We start from the raw sequence: 18,668 nt of genomic DNA, 5'->3' as shown, positions 1-18,668 counted from the left end.
ATTAGATTTAGAGTAAAAAATTATATAAAGAATTAAAAATAAAACAATATATTAAAAAAATAAAAGAAATAATAAACTTTTCAATAATGCTATAGAAAATTTATTTTTTGGTTTAGATAAAATTAAATCTTTATCTTTAAGTTTAAAGTATAATACTTTTTAAATTTTTTTTTAAAATTAATATACTAATTTTAAAATAAAATAGAGATAATGATATAGATGATGAATGTTGTGAATCTTTTAAATAATTAAAAGAAATGAAATATTTGAAGCATTTATAATTAAATATAGAGTATGAACAAGTTAAATATTTTCTTAGAATAAAATAATAATAATATATATATATATATATATATATATATATATAGATTAATTTAACTGAATGACTAATCTATTCAATTTATAATTAAATAATTTAATCAATAATTGCTTACACTTGATTTTTTTTTTACGTTTTTATTTTATAAAATTTATATTACTTTTTTATTATTAATTATTTTAATTTTTTAACTTATAAAAAGTTGCTTTTATGGAGGGGAATTTTTATTTTAATCAATGGCAGAAATGATATAAGATTTATAAAAATTATAAAAATTAACAATTTGTTGTGAGTAACATTTTTTTAAAAAAATACTAAATTTTATATTCAAAATTAACTAACAAAGTATATAATAAGTTAAAGATAAAGAAATAAACTTAATGATTAGCTCCATTAACGAACACTAAAATTTAATATATTTATCAATATAGTATAAACTTAATTAAATAATTTTAATTTTTTAATATTTATAGTTTTAATACAAATAAATTAAGTATAAAATCTGCTATTTCTATAATGAGAAAATATAGCAAAGTAAATATTTATACAAGTATTAAATTTGGTATCTTTATAGAGTAAAAAATTATTTTCTTTATAAATAAAAATATTAATTTAATTTGTAAAAATTTATAAAAAAATAAAAGTAAAAATTAAATGGAAATATTTTAATAATATTATAAAATTTTTGTATAAAGTAATAATGAATTACTTATATAGATAATAAGATATAAAATATTACAAAAAATTAATATTAATTTTGAATATAAATATTAAATAGATTTAATTTGATAATATATAGATTTTAAAATATAAAAAAAAAATTAATATTTTATTATTTAAATGAATAAATTAAATTTTAAATATTTTACTTAAAACACTTGTTAATAATTTCTTAAATTTTTAAATATATATATATATATATATATATATCAATTAATATTAAATTTATTATTAAAAGAAATATTAACTTATAAATCAAATAAATCTTTTTTATAAATAACATAATCAATATTCAAACTATTGCATTAAAACTTAATTTTTTAAAAATTCTAAGTTTCGTCCAACTCCTCATTGTTTAACATTGCTTATTAATTATTTTAATTAAAATCCATGTTTAAATCATCATTGATATTTTACAAATATTATTATTATTTTTATTATTATTATTATTATTATTAATTTTATTATTATTATTATTATTTTTTTTAATATTATTATTAATATTATTTTACATTTTTATTTTTATTATCATTTTCATTTTCATTTTCATTATCATTTTCATTATCATTTTCATTTTCTTTTTTTATTTAATTATTATTTTCTTCTAAAACTTCAATATCTACTCCTTCTTATTATATTTAGCTTCTATTATTTTTTTCCTCTTTTTTATCTGAATAAGGATATATATTTTCATTATTATTTTCGCCTATTATTATATTACTATTATCTTTTTAAAATGGATCAGTATTTGAAAATATTTTTTTTTATGTTGATGTCTAGTTTTTTCTTTCTCTTTTTTTATGTAATTCTTAAATTAAATGATCCGAATTTGGTGCTATATTTATAATTTAATTAAAATCATTTAGTTTATTTCCTTTTGTATTTTTTGGTGATAAAATGAATTTCTAATTTTGCACAAGAGGAGGTGTTTCTACGATTTATTTTTCTTTTAAATTTTTATTATCTTCATCTTTATTTAAATCTATAATTTCTTCTTTTAAATTTTTTATTTTTGGCAATTAATTCATTATTCCGCTTCCAAATTCACATCCAATTAATCCGACTCCACCCCAATTTTACAAAGGAACAATATTTACGGATTTTACTTAGTTACTTAATGTATTAAAAACAATCATTTCCAAATTTTAGCCAATGTTTTATTATATAATATCTATAAATTCACTAAAACCATTAAATTTATACTTCTTATATCCAATAAAATAATCATAATTTTAGATTAAACCTACTTTTTATGCTGGACTTCCATTTTAAATCTAATAAAAAAATTTAAAAATAAATAAAAATATATATATATGTTTATATATTTATGTTTATATATATTTAAAAAATTTTTATATTTTAAAATTTTATATTATATATTTTAATATACTTTAGATATTTAAAATGTATTTTCGTGTATATTTATATAATTTTCTAATCTTAACATTACTCCTAATAAACTGTCTTTATCTGACCATGTTTTATTTGGTATTATATTAACTTTACGAAATTCTCTATAAATCATATTGTATATAATTAGTACTATTTCTTTACTTTCATTTTCTTGTATTGTTTTGAAAAAATCTTTTCTTTCATTCAATATATAGTTTTTATTAAAATCTTAACTTTCTTAATCTTTTTAATATATATCTACAATAAATTCAACATATAATTAAATTCCTATTTTATATTTTTTAATTATTTTTAAAATAATAATTTACTTGATTATTCACAAGGAGAATTAGGAGAAATATCAATAAATCTATATCCATATCCTTATCCTAAACTTCCTTTACTATCTTAATTACCCATTTTATTTTTTATTTATTTTTTAGATTTATTTTATTTTAATTTTTTTAAAAAAATTTATTTTTTATTTAACAAAAAAGAGTAATTTATAAAAAAAGATTTTTAATTATTATCATATAATTATAAAAGATAATATATCATATATAATATTCAGAAAATAAATTTAATCAATTTTTATAATTTTTTTTATTATTTAAAAATATATATTTTTATTTTACAATTTTTTGATTTAAATTGTTATTTTTAATTAAGGGATTTAAATAAATTACTAATTATTTTGTTCATAACAATTTAGTGTTTAACTATATAAAATTACCATTCTGGTCCTAAACTAGCTATTATTATTTTATTTAGAATTATATTATAATTTTTTAGTTTTTTTTATATATAATTTAATAAACTTAAAAGTTAATATTTTTAATTATATTGTTTAAATTTTTTAATTTAAAATATTATCAATAATTAATCTACTTATCTATTTATAAATATGACCTTAAGCTTACTTAATTTTAGTTTTCTTATTTTTTTCTTTCTTTTTATAAATTAATTTTTTTTTTCTAATTTATTTAAAAATGCCTAATAAACATTATGTTAATTTTTATTATCTTTTAAATTAAGTTATTAATAAAAAGGAAATTCAAGTTTATTTATTTGTTTGTATGTTCATAATTTTTTTTGAAACTTTTATTTTTTATTAGATCGAGCTTAACTTTGTTCGCTTTCTTTCTAAAATTATTATTTTTATTTTCTTTTTATTTTTGTTTAAAATATATTAATTCTTATATAAAATTTATATTATTTCTTATTATTTATATTCAACTTTTCCCCATAATTTTTCGAAATATTTATTTTTAAAGGTATGATATTATTATAATTTTAATCAAAATTAAAAAGGATATAAATTATATTTAAAACTCTTAAGGTTATTTTAAATTATACTTTATAAAATGAATTTATTTATTCTTATATTATAATGAGTATTTTTATTAATAGGTTTTATATATTTTTAATAAGCTTTTTATTATTTCTGCTATTGCGTTATTGTACAAACATTTAGGTCTTTTATTTTTTTTAAGTTTTATTTATTATAATTTTAATTTTATTTCTATTTTAAAAATAAGTATTATATTATTCTTTTATTTTTATTAATATAAATAAATTGAAAGATTATATTTAATTATAATTTTATTTCAATATAAAATACTTATTATATATAATAATTTAATGAATTTTTTAATATCTTTAATATTTTTTATTTTTAAAATAATAATTTTAATATAATAATTTAATTAATAATTTAAATAAATAAATAGATTAAATATATTATTATATTATTTATATATTTTAATTTATAATAATTAATTATTTTTCTTATAATTATATCATAATAAATTATTTTATATTATATTTATATAAATAAAAGTCATTTATTTAATTTTTTTTTTAAAAAAAAAACTATATTAAATTTTATCAAATTAAAAAATAAATTTAATACAAAATTATTAAAATAAAATAATAATATATATTTTAAAAATACAGCTATATATAATTTTTTTTAATATTTTTAAAATAAATTTTTTTTTCAATTTTTTTTTTAAAGTCTGAATTTTAAAAATGATCATTTTTATAATTTAAAATTTCTACTTCATAATTTTTTTTATAGTAATTTTATTATTAATATTAATTAATAGAATTATTAACAAAGTTTATATTATTATTATATTAAAATATTTATTCTTAATATTATTTTAAATCTTTTTTATCATATTATTATAAATATATTTCTTATTAATTTTAGTAATTATCTTATTAATTAATACTTTAGTTTATTGTCATGTTTATTTAATTATTTTAAATTAAATTTTAATTTTATTTTTAAATTCTTTTATATAATTTATTTTATACTTATACTTTTTATAAATTAATTTCAGAACATTATTTTAGTATTTAGAGTTATTTATTCAGATCAATTTCTATCTAAGTTTTCAAGTATCCTTTTTAAGATATATAAAGTGTTTATACCCTAGCTTATTTATATTTTTCCAAATTATCTAGTACACAATTATTATACTACTAATTATATGCTTACATATATTCCTAATAAATATCATCCTTTTTATATATATTTATATACAATACTTTTAACAAAAATTACTTCATTAAATTAAAAAATATAAAAATTTTATTAATTTAAAGGGTCTTACTAAAATTGAAATTCGCAATTAGTTTTTGAAAATATTTTAAAGGCTTTAAAAATCTAAAAAAAAAATATTATTTTATTTAACATTTGCAAAATATTTATATTTTTATTATTTTTATTTATAATAAATACCTTTTCGCTTTTACTAATAAATTTTATATTTTTTTAACTAATAATTTTAATGGCTTTTCTTTATAAATAATATCTTGTTATAAAACAAGAAAAATTTTTTATATTATTTCTATTAACTATAATAATTAATATTGAATTGCTGATAAAAAAAATATAATAAAAGAAAAAACCTTTAAATTATGAGGAAAAACTTTTTTTATCTAAATACAAATTTGATGCATTACTAAACTTTATAGCTATGAATAATGGATTAGCAATCTATATATAATATAAAAAAAATATAATAAATTTTTTAAATAAAAATACTTTATATCTTATATTAGGAGATTTAAAATATCCAAATAGTCCATCAATATCATTTTAAATAGTTTTGCTAAAAATAAAGCCTTGCTTTTTCTAAATATATATAGTTTTTAAGCTAATAGGTGTAAAATAATGCAAGTCTTTAGACTTTTGAAAAAATAAAATAATTTAATGCAATTTAATTTAATTTAATTTAATTTAATTTAATTTAATTTAATTTAATTTAATTTAATTTAATGTAATTTAATTAATTTAATAATATTTTCATTCAAAAGTATTTTTATTAATTAAATAATATTTTTCTTTCAAAAGATAAAAATATGGTTTTTTTTCTATCATAGAATTATTTAAAAAAATAAAAAATGCTTATTTATTTATTTATTTTTATATTTTTCTAAAATTATTAATATAAAACACCTTTTCTTAATATGGTTTTTTTCTTGATTTTACTAAAAAAGGTGAGCTAACGTAGAAGCTAACTATTTTCGGTAGTTAATCAAATTTTTTCTCTATTACATATAATCCAAGATGTTAAAATAGCTTTACAAATAAATAAAAATATTTTATAAATTATTATTTTATATATTATAATTTACTTTTTTATTTTTTTTACTTTATTAAAATTATATTCTTTTAAATTATATAGAGTTTTACTGTTTTTATTATAGATTTACTTATAAATCTCCTTTTAATTCATTTTACTAAAATTTAGTTTCATATACACTTACTGAACCTAAAACTATTGTTAAATTATTTATATTATTTTAAATTGTTTATTCGATATCGACATTTATTATAGGAATTTATAAGTTTTGGTAAGCTTCCCAAAATTATTTGTTGTTTTAATATTTGAATTCAATGTTTTTCATTATTAATGATAAATTAAAATTGACTTTTATCTATATTGTTTGGTATAACTATTACCATTCTAACGTTTCAGTTTCTTAGTCAAACTATAATTATTTATTTTGTAAAGTCTATAGAAAATCTTCTATCAAACCATTTAAATTTTACACTTAAAAATATTTATTATTCATTTTTATTTTATATAATATATATTTTAAGTTTTTCGTAATTACCTTTTCTTTATTTGTTATATAATATGTTTTAATTAATTTTTATAATTATTTTTATCTAAAATAATAAATAATATATATATATATATATATATATATAATCTTTTTAATTAATTTTTCAATACTAAAAATAATATTTTAGTTACGTGTATTTTATATATAAAAAATCATTATAATATCAGATAATAAATTTATTATTTGCTATATCTAATATAATATTATTAAAAATAAATAAAGTTTATTATATACATATAAATTAATTAAATAAAATATTAAAACAATATATATATGATAAAAAATAAATTAAAATATAATACTTTAAATATTTATAATTATTTTTTATATAAGTATGTAACAAAATAAATTTTTTATTGTATATAAATTATAAAATATTATTAAATTATTTTATTCTAATATTTTTAAAAATATATTAATATATTAATTTAAAAATAATATAATTATTTATTATATATTATTAAATTATTTTTATTTTTTATATTATTATTATTATTTTTATTATAAAAAAGTTACTAAATAACTGTTTATCAATTATTTTATTTTTTCATAATTATATTAAATATAAAAAATGCAATATATTTTAAATAATTTGCTAAAATATTAAATATAAAAAAATATATTTAAATTAAAGTATTTATTTCTTTTTTAATATAATAAAAAAAGGGGTAAATTCAAACATTAAAAGTATAACTTTTATTTAAATATATAAAAATAATGTTTTTATATAAATTTAATTAGCTAAAATTTTGTATATAAATATTTTTATTTTATATTCTGAATAAAAATAATATCAATATAAAAACCATAAAGATTAAGATAAATTTATTTTTATATATTATATAATTATTTCTATAATTAATTAATTTATTTTTTATACTATTTTTTTCTTTTTATGTTAATTCAAATTTTAAATTATAATAATAATGTAATAAGTATAAAATTTAAATTTAATGGTAATTTATATTTATAAAAAAATAATCTTATAATCTTATTTAATAAAATAATACATGTATAAATATTTATATTGTTTATTTAATTATATTAAAAACTCTATCAAAACAAAAAAGATATTAACTAATTATTTTTAATTTAATTTTTACTTGTATGAATTTTTAAATTATATAAGATTTTTTTTAATTTGTTAATTATATTAAAAAAAGAAACTTATTTTATAAAGAGAAAGATAATTTGATTTTAAATAAAAAAACATAATATTAATTAATTATAAATAAAAATAGAAAATTAATATATCATATTAAATTGTTTTATTTTTTAAATTAATTTGGTATTATTTTTTATATATATAATTTTATATTTTTATTATTTAAATTTTTTTTAAATCAAATTAATTTATTATTTTTACTTAAATATTTGTAAACAAATTTTTCAAATATAAATTGCATATGTTCATTATTAATATTATATTAATCATATTTTAATTTATAATTCAAACATTTATAAATTTAATATTTATATATATTTTAATTGCTACTATATTAATCCGGATAAAAAAGACCTAAAATAGGCATACACAATATAAGCAAAGTAATTTTATCTTCAAATTATATTGAAAAAAGCTTTAAAAGTATTTCATCATGAGTCAATAAATTAGTATAAGAAAGAATTATTACTATTATGCTTCTAACTAGAGAAAATAAATCATTTGAAGTATTTTTTTCTTCAAACAAATTTTTCTGTTCTTCTAAATATTAGAGCTAGTTTTTAGTATTTTTTTTAATTATTTATATTTTTTCATCTATTTTACTAATTTATTAATGATCTGTTAATTATATATATTTTAATTTTTTAACTAAATTATCTATTAGTTTTTTAATTGAAGAATTCTTATTTTAAAAATTTTAATAATATTTTATTAACTTTGACATAAAAGTAAAATATATTAAAATAGGCTCATAAATATCAACCCTAAATAGATTTTTTAAATATTCTTTTATTTTTTAAACTGGAATTTTTAAAGAATTTTATTAATAAATAAAAAGTAAAGGAATAATTCGGCTTACAAAATTTATTTAGTATTCCTTTTATACTTCTAAACTATTTTATTTTAAAGAATCTGATAATATTGCAGTAAAATCAATATATTATTAATATTAAGGCAAATTTAAAAAGTTACACATATTTTCATTCGAATAATAAATTATGTATAAATATTTCATATAACGTTTACTGTCAAGTTTTTATTTGCATATTATACAATCGTATTCTAATAGGGAATAAATTTCTGCTAAAAATGCTTAATGTGGAATGCAATTAAAAAGACTAGGTTCATAATTTATTTTAAACTAAAAATTTAAAAAATCTATTACATTAAAATTCAACTAAATTTTTTCCTGACTATAAGCATTACCTAAAATGCAGGCCTTTATTACACTTTAAAAAAATAGATTGAATAATTTCTATTTTAAAAAATAATATATTTTATAATTATATTTTAAATTTAATAATATATGTATATATATATATATATATATATATATTAATTTTACTTGATGTTTAGTTCTTTATAGATTAATCATTTATTTACATTTAATTTAAGTTATTATTTATTATTTTAATTATTATTTGTTTTTGTTGTTTAAAAGATTATTTAGCGTTTGTTTTGTTTATTTTATTTATATATTTATATATATATATATATATATATATATATATATATATATATATATATATATTTATTTATTAAATATTTAATTAAAATAAATAATAAAATGAATAGTTATTTGCTTTGTAAATAATAAGATCATTTTTAAAATCCTTTAAACATAGTTTGCTTTAATAACAAATGTCAAAATTATGGATTAATTTGTAGTTATTGTTTAATTGAAAGTCATGCAGATCACGTAAAATAATGCATTCCTTTATATAAAGCCATAAATTAAATTAAAAAACAAGGCTAAAAGCTTAATATAAGTAATGAGATGATAAATTAAAATAAATAATTAATAAATCAATTATAGAAATACATTTTAACCTTAAAAATTTAAATTAACATGGTAGAAAATACAATTTAATAAAAATTAGATTTTTTAAAAGAAAAAAACGATCTTTTAAAAATTGATTTTTTTGATATTTTCGAAAATTAAAATAATGATTAAATTCAAGAAAAATTAATTAAAATAATTCCTTTTTATACTATAAAAGAAAATGGAGAAATCGAATTAATTTGTAATAAAAAATATATTTTTCAAAAATAAATATTTAATAATTTTTATCTAACAAAATATAAGTTATATTAAATATTATTTTTTATTTAAATAAAAATAAAATATAATAACTATTTTTATATAAAAATAGATGAGGAACTTATTAAAAAAAATGAAGAAAATAATAACAAAATAGCTGAAATTATGTAAATGGAAACTATTTTTTAAGTAGAAAGGTAAATAGAGGATTTAAAAAAATTAGAAAATAGCTTAAATTAAATATCATAATAAGAAATTGTAGAAATATGTTCATAAAATAGATTTAAAAAAATTAATGAAATTTGGACTATGAAAGAAACAGAAGCTATTTCATTTTAAATTAAAATAGAAAAATACGTAAACTTAAATATTTATAATTAAATATAATTTAAAATTTAAGATTTGGCTTAATGGTTTTGGTATGTATGAAATATTGAAGTGGCCTGAAAATTAGGAAATAAATTTAAATATAAAAATAATATAAGGAACAAATATAAAAGGAAAAATATTACATGAAGAATAGACAAAAATAAATCCTTAAAATATAAAACCTTAAAATAATATCTTTAGAATAAATCTATCTAAACATATAAAAATAGAACAAAAAATTGATTATACATTCGCTATTAAACCTGAAGAAGAATTTATTTCTTATTTTGGGTAAAATGGTAGAAAAGAAACCAAGTAATTTTCTTATAGTAATACTGACTTTTAAGGAAGTTAATATTAATCGAATTCTACTTAAATTGTTTATGGACAAATTCCTTTTTTTTATTATTTTTAATGAAATATTTATTACTTTTTTATATTAATAAAAAAAAGGAATTCATATTAATATAAAATATTTTTTATTTCGTTTTTAATATTTTTTAGTTTTAATCAAAAATATAATAAGTAAATATATATTTTTATATTGTTTTTTTTTTATAAGAACAAAATCGACAATAAAAAAAATTAATTATTACATCTTTTTTTTTTTTAAGTTTTTTAATAAAAAATAATAGTAAAATTTCAAAAGAATTAATCTAATTATTAAAATTCTTCATTTTTTTCTTTTTTTTGTATTTACAATCCAAAATCAATAATATCCTCTGAATAATACTCAATGTCAAATTTTTATATTTTTTCTTTATCATTTAAATTACCAGTTTCTATGATTTCTTAAATCAATTTTAAATCTATATCTTTAAAAAAATCATCATTTAAAATATCTTGAAGTTTTATTCTTTTTTCAGGATTAATATTAAGCATTTTAATAATTAAATTTTATAAAGAAATATCTTCTAAAAGTTTTAATTATTCATCATTAATTCCTACTAAAATATTTTATTTTACTTATATGTCATCAAAATAACCAAATGGAGCTTTACTAAATATATAATAAATTTTATAACTTATACTAAAATAATATACCCAACAATCATTTCATATAATAAAATTCCAATAGAATAAATATCTGTTTCATATGAATAACCTTTTTATTCCAAATTAATATCAAATAATTCAGGAGCTATCATATGAATAGTCCCACAAAAAGAGTTTGTGCGATTAATACCTATTTTTTTTATATATCCTAAATCAATAATTGTTATTTTTCCTGTATTTTAAACGATTATATTTGATGCTTTTAAATCCCTATAAATGAAACCATTTAAATGCATGTATTAAATAGTCAAAATAACTTAACAAATTATTAATTTTGTAAAATTTATAGTAAATCTCTAATGCATTTATAATAATTTGTGTAAAGGAATTCCATAAACAATCTCTAATAAAAAATGTAAATGAGTATCATCTTTAATTGTATCTATACTTAAATAAAATATAAATAAATATATAAAAATATATATAAATATATATATATATATATATATATATATATATATATATAAAAAAATTTAATATTTTTAATATAATCTTTATATATTATTATTTCTTATATAATATCTTTATTTAATTATTTTTTTTATAATATTATAATATTTTTTTAAAAAATTAGCATTAGTTATGTTTGTATTTAAATTTACAGTTTATTTATACAGTTATTTTATAATTCTCTTAATCCATTTCTTTCATTTATTAAATGCTCTAATTATAATTGATTTTCTATAGAATCTTTTAAAACTGACTATTATTTTTTATATTTTTTTTATTTTTTTTATATATACTTTTAATGCATATTCATTTCCTTTATAATATGCTCTATAAATTTTTGTCGCTCCTTAATGTGTTTCGGAAATTAATTCTCCTTTTACAATTTCTTATATTTATAATTTTTTTTCTGTTTCTTCCATATTAATTATAATATATTTAATTAGAAATTTATATATTTATTTATATTATTTTTATGAATATATATTTTTTTTGAATAAAAAAATAAAAAACAATAGAAAAATAATTTGTTATTAGTTTTTATATCAAAAACTCATTTTTTAATTAATTAATTAATTATTTATATATTATATTTTTAATTAAATATAATAATTTTTAAATATTATTTTTATATTTTTTTAATTTTTATATATTAATATAAAAATATTTAATTTTTTATTAAAAAAAAATGCATATCTATTTATTTATTAAAAAATAATAAAAAACATTAAAAATAGTAAAACTAAAATTATATTATAAAAACTATTTGAAATGGCAGATATATAATAAAAACTATAATAATTATAAAAATAAATTAATGAAAAAGAAGATTAACTTTAAGATATAGCCGAAAAACTAGGAAATTTAAATGTTTAATTAAATGAAGTAAATATTAAAAAATACAAAAAACGATGATAATTAAAAAAATAAATAAAAAATAGTATTAGTCGAAATACGAAGAAAATGAAAAAACATTCCATTATTAAAAGAAAAATTATAAAGAAAGTTTTTTTTTTATATAGAAAATATTAATTTTTTCCATTTTAAAAAATTAATAGTAAAATATATTACAATAAGAAAAACATGATGAGAAAATAATAAATGATAAAATATAAAATTTAGAAAAATAAAAATAAAAATTATAAACTGATGTATATTCAAATAAAAATTAAATTAATTTATAATATTATTAATTATTTTAAAATAAAAATAAAGTATTAGAAGTTATTAAAAATCAAAGAAAAATAATAAATAATTGAAGCAGTTTAACAAGATAAAGATAAAATTTAATATTAAAAAGAAATCATTTAAAATTAAAAAGATAAGATTTAAGCTAATTATTAAGATTATATTAAAAAATAAAATTAAAATTAACAAAATATTTAAGAAACAAAATAATAAACAACTCAATAAAATGATTAATAAAAACATACATAAAATTAAGATTTTAATTCAGATAAAATTGAAAAAGAGGATGAAGATTGTGATGTAATATATTAATTTAAAATTAAAATATTATTATAAATATTTTTTTTTTTCTTAAGGATATTTTTAAAAGAATTTAACAAGGATTAAATATAGATGATGAAGACGATACAAAAGAAGAAAAGTATTAACAGGAAGATAATTTTTAAAAAGAAGAAACATTAGAAAATGAAAACAAATCATGAGAAAAAAATAAAATTAATAAATACAATATTTTTATTAAATTAATAATTTTTAAAAATAATAAATTAATTAAATAATAATTTTTTAAAATAAAAATAATAATAATATTATTATTTATTTGAAAAAAAAAATATTATAATTTGATTTTTTCTAATATTATAATTAAAAAGATTGTTAATTTATATAAAATATAATATATTATATATTAATAAGTTAGATTAAATAAATATAAATAATTAAATAAAAATTTGAATTTATAAAAAAAATGTAAATATATTAAATAATAATAATAAAAATATATATATATTTAAATATTTATATATATTAATAAAAAATAATATATGTATTATATATTTAAATAACAAATATAAATTACCTTACATATTAATCTTTTTAAAAAAATAAAAAATATATTATTAAATATTAAATTAATTATGATAAAATATATTAATAATATAAATATTATATTAAAAATTTTAAATTAATAATAATAATAATAATAATAATAATAATAATAATAATAATAATAATTTTATAAATATAAATTAATACAAATAATAATGCAAAAATATTAAAAATAATAATAATAATATTAATAATCATACTATTTATAATATAAAATAAATAAAAAATACCGTTTATACTTTTTTTTATTTATAATTTTATTGATTTTCTTTAATTTTTTAATATTTTATTTTTTAATTTAATAATAGAATAAATGATATTCTACATATTTATTATTTATATATTTTTTATTATTTAATAAAATTAATTTTTTATTTTATATATAAATATTTTATAATATAAAAAAATATTTCTATATACTCAACTTTATAAACAAATACTTAAAATGTTATTTTAAGGAAATATTATTTTATAAAATATATTTAATAATCCATTATTTTTTTTATTTTTATTGTTATTAATATTATTTTTATTTATTATTTAAATATTTTTTTATTCTTCTTGTATTTATTATTCAATATTTTTATATTCTTCATACGTTAAAAATATTTTTGCTTTTTCTGTTTTTATAGAGCTTTCTTTATCTTTTTTTATTTAATTATTATATTTATATATTTTTTTTATATATATATACTTTATTGATAATTATTTTAAAAGTAATCTTTTATTATTTTTATTTTTTCTATTTTTTAATCAATAATAATTTATTTTTAATTATCCTATTTTTGCTCATTTTCTTATGTTTCTTTATTTTAATCATTTAAATACTCTGTATTATCTTTTATTTTCTTTTTTTTTAAAAAAAAATTATAATATTAAAAGTCAAAAAATGTAAGCTAATAAATAGATAATATTTTTAATTTTGAAAAAATTTTATTTACTTAAAAATATAGTTTAATTTTTTATTAACTACAATCTAATATTTATTATAATTTATTTCTTATATATAAGTAGTCTTTTTAAAGTTTAGAGAGGGAAACATTTTATATAAATAATTATCTGTTTGTTTTATCTGAAATTATATTATTTACAAAATCATTAATTAGACGTGAATTGTCTATCAAATTTATAAATTGTTCGTTTATTTATTCTTAATTTTATTTTGTTTCTATTTAATCTATTATTTCTTAAAGTTTTTTACAATTTTAGACAAGTGATTATTATAAAAATATGACATTTTATTGCTATTAGTTATCCATATTTTTTTTTATTGTTTTTATTAAAATATTTTTTTAATTATATTTTTATAATAATAATAAATATAAGAAATTTAATTAAACAAAAAAAAAGTATTTATTAATAATTAAAATATAAAAAGTTTTTTAGGTAAAATAATAAAAATACCTTAACTTTCTGAATTTAATTTATTCAAAAAAAATATATAATTAAATATAAATAAATTTTGATAAATTTTTATTTAATTATAATATAAACAGGTAAATTTTAATATAAATATTATCTATTATTAATTATTATTAACTTACTATTATATATTAATTTTTAATACTATTATATATTAATTTTAAATAATAAATATGATTAATTTTTTAAAAAATAATATTTTAATAAAATACTTATTTAATTATATATATTAAATAAAAAAATTTGCTATTACATTTTTTTTTTTTTAAAAAAAAAAGAGTCATTTATAATGTAAATGTCCTTCATGTTCTATAAAATAATGTGAAAAAAATGCAAAAATAAAAATAAAGCTAAACAAGAATGATCCAAATTAATTATCAGGTATAAAATTAGCTACATTTAAGAATCCAAAAAACATAGTTATAACCATAAAAGGAGAAAACCATCCAAAAGCTGGCCAAATACTTATTATTAGTCTATTTATATATTTATAAATTTTATATTATATTTAAAAAATAAAAAATGTTACGATATAAATCCTATAAAACCAGTTATTGCACCCAAGTATACCAATCTAGGACTATGTGTATCAAATTTTTCTTATATTTTCAATATATAAGGCATTATAACTGATACATGAAATGCTAAAACACAATTTATACTTACACATACTAAGAATATGTTTGTAAATAAACTAATAAATATTTTGAATTAAAAATAATTTTATTTTTGTTCTTTTTTACACATTAACTTTTTCATTATAAAATAAAATGTGAAAAAATTAGAATAATATATCACTGCTATTGCTCCTAATATCCACGCTAATGATTCTAACTATTTTTTATTTTTATTTATTTATTTTATTATATTTTTTGTTACTTTATCTTTTATATATTATGCATATTTTTCAATTTTATCAAATTTATTTTACGAATTTTATTATTATGACTTGGTTTTGGCGTTTAAGCTTATATTTTTTTTTAATTTTTAAATTTGTTTGTTTATTTCATATATATATTTATAAATTATATTCATTTACTTTTATAATGAATCTTGTTCTTCGTTTTTTAAAGTGTTTCTTTCAGATAATTCTATTGTTTAGTTAGAATCCATTATTTTTATTTTTTTAAAATCAAAAATATTTTAATTTTATTTTATTGAATTTATAAATTATTATTTTTCTTAAAAACTCTAATTTTTTTTAATTTTATTCAAAAAAAATAAAAAATCTTCATAATTTCTGGATTTAATAAAATTAATGTTTTTTTTGAAAAAAAAAAAAAAAAAAAAATAGATTTAAGAAGTAAAGAAAATTTTAGATATTTTATATGATATATAAAATGTTTTAAAATTAATAAAATACATAAATATTTATTAATTATTTTTAAATAAATATAATTTTTAGGTTAGATATTGTTTTTTTAAAAAAGTTTTTTAGCAAGTATTTTTTTACTCTTATAACAATAATATGGTGTAACATATTAATACAGACATTTATTTTAATTTTAATTTCATTCTTATTATTATTGTTAAGTAAATATAATCATTTATATTTCTTTAAATTCATTCAATAAAGGTTTTTCAGTATCATTTTTATTTTCTAAATAATCTTCCATATTTTCATTTTCATATAATTTGATTGTCAAAAACACACCTAAAATTCCTAAGAAAGCAATACTTGTTAAAGGATTCATTTATTCAAATATAAATATGTATTAACTAATATATATAGGAGCTAAAATACTACCCAGCTATCCGAAAATCATACAAAGCCCGTAAGCTTGACTTCTCAATACAGTTGGAAATAATTCAGGTGTATATGTCATTAAATTTACTGCGAAAAATACAATAGAAAATTTCAATAACTATTATATATAAATATATAATATATATATATATATATATATATATATATATATTTTTTTATTATTATTACTATAGCTAGAATTAATGTTAACTTTTCTTCTAAACATTATTCAAAATATAATTAACAATTTTAAGGAATTCTTACAATAAATAACAATAAAGAAACTATAGACATCATATAAAAAGCTGATCTTAAAGCATTTTTACGTTTCATTTTCATTTTCATAGGAACTATATTTAAATAAAAATAAATATTAAAAATTATAATTATAATCTAATTTTTATTATATAAAAATAAAATATACTATTTATTTACTGGTTAATAAAGAAGCTATAACTTCAATAATAGCAAGAAGAAGAAAATTTTAATTAAGTTAAGTTCCTATAATAATAAATAATGTTTTATATAATATTAGAAATAAAATAAATATATATATTAAATTATAAAAATAATTATTTAATATTTATATTTATATATTTTTATAAATTAAAAGAAAATTAATTGTATAAATTAAATAATTATTTTATAAATAAACCTAATCTTTCCAAGGAAAAAAGGATACAATAATATACAAAATACCTCACAAACCAACAATAGCACATAATAAGTGTTTTTATCGCCAATTATTTAGTTTTAAAGAGATCAAATATATTAGTTTGCCTACCCAAATTAATATCAAGTCTTTCTTTAGTTTTTACTCTTATAAGTTCTTTTTTGGTAATACTTTCACCCTTTTTATATACTCTAGTAGCAACTTCATTATAATCATCGATTTCTTCAAAAAAATGAAACTGGAAAGCAGGCCTATTATTAACTTCACTAATATGCCTGAATACTTGTCTGGCTTCATAATATTTTTTTTTAGAAACTAAATATCTTGGACTTTCGCAAAAATATAAATAAGAAAGTCCTACACTACAAAATAAAGGCAATCCAATTGCAAAAACAAAAATATACCTCCATTATACAATAAATGAATTAATAATCGGATAAAAGACCTAGGCTAGAGCCCACATAATAACAAGTACATTTATACATATATTTCTAAATCTTCTTTCTGATATTTCAGTACAATATACTAAAATAACAGTCTCATATCCCGTAATACCTAATCCGGCTCCAAAAAACATAGCCATCAAAGCATATAAATCAGGACATAGACCAATTATTAAAGCACAAGTACTCCCTATTATTATAGAAAAAAGAAAACTTTTTCTTCTTCCAAACCTGTCAGAAATAAAACTACTAAAAAAACCTGATAAAGCCTAGCCAGCAAATAATGCCGCTTGGGCAAATCCTATTATTGGTTTTTTATCACAATATAATTCGAATTCAGAAGATATTGAATCGTCAGAAATTACCCTATATTCGTTTCGTAAATTGTTTGCTTGTAATTAACATACTTGATCTTCAGTGCATATTTTGTATAAACCATTTTATTCTATACATTCAAATATAGGTTGTCTGAACATTATAGGAGAACTCATTACTAACATACTGTAAAAAATCCATTACTTTTTTTAATTTATTTTTATTTTTTAATTTATTTATTACAAATGATAATATCCATGTAACTCTTTATTAAAAACGCGAATTATCACCAACATATGTATAAGCTTAGTCAAGACTTATAAATGAATGTTTCATATTATAT

At 13.6% G+C, this 18,668-nt stretch overlaps 3 protein-coding genes across 3 annotated transcripts, besides 42 other annotated features; 1 reads left to right on the top strand and 2 right to left on the bottom strand. All coding sequences in view use genetic code 6, as the record gives it.

Moving 5' to 3' along the window:
- Positions 1-334: 334 nt before the first annotated feature.
- Positions 335-367: a microsatellite.
- Positions 368-1,223: 856 nt separating this feature from the next.
- Positions 1,224-1,249: a microsatellite.
- Positions 1,250-1,459: 210 nt separating this feature from the next.
- Positions 1,460-1,568: a microsatellite.
- Positions 1,545-1,614: a microsatellite.
- Positions 1,545-1,622: a microsatellite.
- A 720-nt stretch (positions 1,623-2,342) lies between these two features.
- Positions 2,343-2,383: a microsatellite.
- Positions 2,344-2,378: a microsatellite.
- A 1,228-nt stretch (positions 2,384-3,611) lies between the features above and the next one.
- Positions 3,612-3,654: a microsatellite.
- Positions 3,655-4,105: 451 nt separating this feature from the next.
- Positions 4,106-4,153: a microsatellite.
- Positions 4,154-4,173: 20 nt separating this feature from the next.
- Positions 4,174-4,262: a microsatellite.
- A 1,385-nt stretch (positions 4,263-5,647) lies between these two features.
- Positions 5,648-5,740: a microsatellite.
- A 301-nt stretch (positions 5,741-6,041) lies between these two features.
- Positions 6,042-6,103: a microsatellite.
- Positions 6,043-6,077: a microsatellite.
- A 529-nt stretch (positions 6,104-6,632) lies between the features above and the next one.
- Positions 6,633-6,659: a microsatellite.
- A 357-nt stretch (positions 6,660-7,016) lies between these two features.
- Positions 7,017-7,079: a microsatellite.
- Positions 7,080-7,396: 317 nt separating this feature from the next.
- Positions 7,397-7,453: a microsatellite.
- Positions 7,454-7,831: 378 nt separating this feature from the next.
- Positions 7,832-7,875: a microsatellite.
- A 1,166-nt stretch (positions 7,876-9,041) lies between these two features.
- Positions 9,042-9,075: a microsatellite.
- Positions 9,076-9,211: 136 nt separating this feature from the next.
- Positions 9,212-9,270: a microsatellite.
- A 36-nt stretch (positions 9,271-9,306) lies between these two features.
- On the top strand, positions 9,307-10,209 carry IMG5_105950 (hypothetical protein; the record flags this gene model as incomplete). The annotated part of the gene is made up of 2 exons (XM_004035051.1): positions 9,307-9,763; positions 9,893-10,209. 2 exons carry the CDS (start codon positions 9,307-9,309, stop codon positions 10,207-10,209), a joined length of 774 nt encoding a protein of 257 aa, XP_004035099.1.
- A 96-nt stretch (positions 10,210-10,305) lies between these two features.
- Positions 10,306-10,340: a microsatellite.
- Positions 10,341-10,847: 507 nt separating this feature from the next.
- On the bottom strand, positions 10,848-11,959 carry IMG5_105940 (hypothetical protein; the record flags this gene model as incomplete). Its single annotated transcript, XM_004035050.1, has 2 exons — positions 10,848-11,592; positions 11,808-11,959. The coding sequence occupies 2 exons, from the start codon at positions 11,957-11,959 to the stop codon at positions 10,947-10,949; spliced, it is 798 nt and encodes a 265-aa protein (XP_004035098.1). The 3' UTR covers positions 10,848-10,946.
- Positions 11,603-11,671: a microsatellite.
- Positions 11,696-11,755: a microsatellite.
- Positions 11,912-11,942: a microsatellite.
- A 156-nt stretch (positions 11,960-12,115) lies between the features above and the next one.
- Positions 12,116-12,151: a microsatellite.
- A 56-nt stretch (positions 12,152-12,207) lies between these two features.
- Positions 12,208-12,282: a microsatellite.
- Positions 12,225-12,276: a microsatellite.
- A 645-nt stretch (positions 12,283-12,927) lies between the features above and the next one.
- Positions 12,928-12,984: a microsatellite.
- Positions 12,985-13,346: 362 nt separating this feature from the next.
- Positions 13,347-13,413: a microsatellite.
- Positions 13,356-13,417: a microsatellite.
- A 159-nt stretch (positions 13,418-13,576) lies between these two features.
- Positions 13,577-13,634: a microsatellite.
- Positions 13,589-13,663: a microsatellite.
- Positions 13,592-13,648: a microsatellite.
- Positions 13,610-13,671: a microsatellite.
- A 131-nt stretch (positions 13,672-13,802) lies between these two features.
- Positions 13,803-13,920: a microsatellite.
- Positions 13,921-14,097: 177 nt separating this feature from the next.
- Positions 14,098-14,128: a microsatellite.
- Positions 14,103-14,142: a microsatellite.
- Positions 14,143-14,218: 76 nt separating this feature from the next.
- Positions 14,219-14,259: a microsatellite.
- Positions 14,228-14,282: a microsatellite.
- Positions 14,256-14,319: a microsatellite.
- A 947-nt stretch (positions 14,320-15,266) lies between these two features.
- Positions 15,267-15,333: a microsatellite.
- Positions 15,326-15,368: a microsatellite.
- Positions 15,369-16,658: 1,290 nt separating this feature from the next.
- On the bottom strand, positions 16,659-18,501 carry IMG5_105930 (major facilitator superfamily protein, putative; the record flags this gene model as incomplete). Its single annotated transcript, XM_004035049.1, has 5 exons — positions 16,659-17,012; positions 17,084-17,244; positions 17,330-17,395; positions 17,550-18,200; positions 18,270-18,501. The coding sequence occupies 5 exons, from the start codon at positions 18,499-18,501 to the stop codon at positions 16,659-16,661; spliced, it is 1,464 nt and encodes a 487-aa protein (XP_004035097.1).
- Positions 17,017-17,066: a microsatellite.
- Positions 18,502-18,668: the final 167 nt, after the last annotated feature.

Source organism: Ichthyophthirius multifiliis (assembly GCF_000220395.1).
Source record: "Ichthyophthirius multifiliis unplaced genomic scaffold scaff_1120509250877, whole genome shotgun sequence".
NCBI classification, from domain to species: domain Eukaryota; phylum Ciliophora; class Oligohymenophorea; order Hymenostomatida; genus Ichthyophthirius; species Ichthyophthirius multifiliis.
This window is presented reverse-complemented; position numbering and strand designations above follow the sequence as displayed.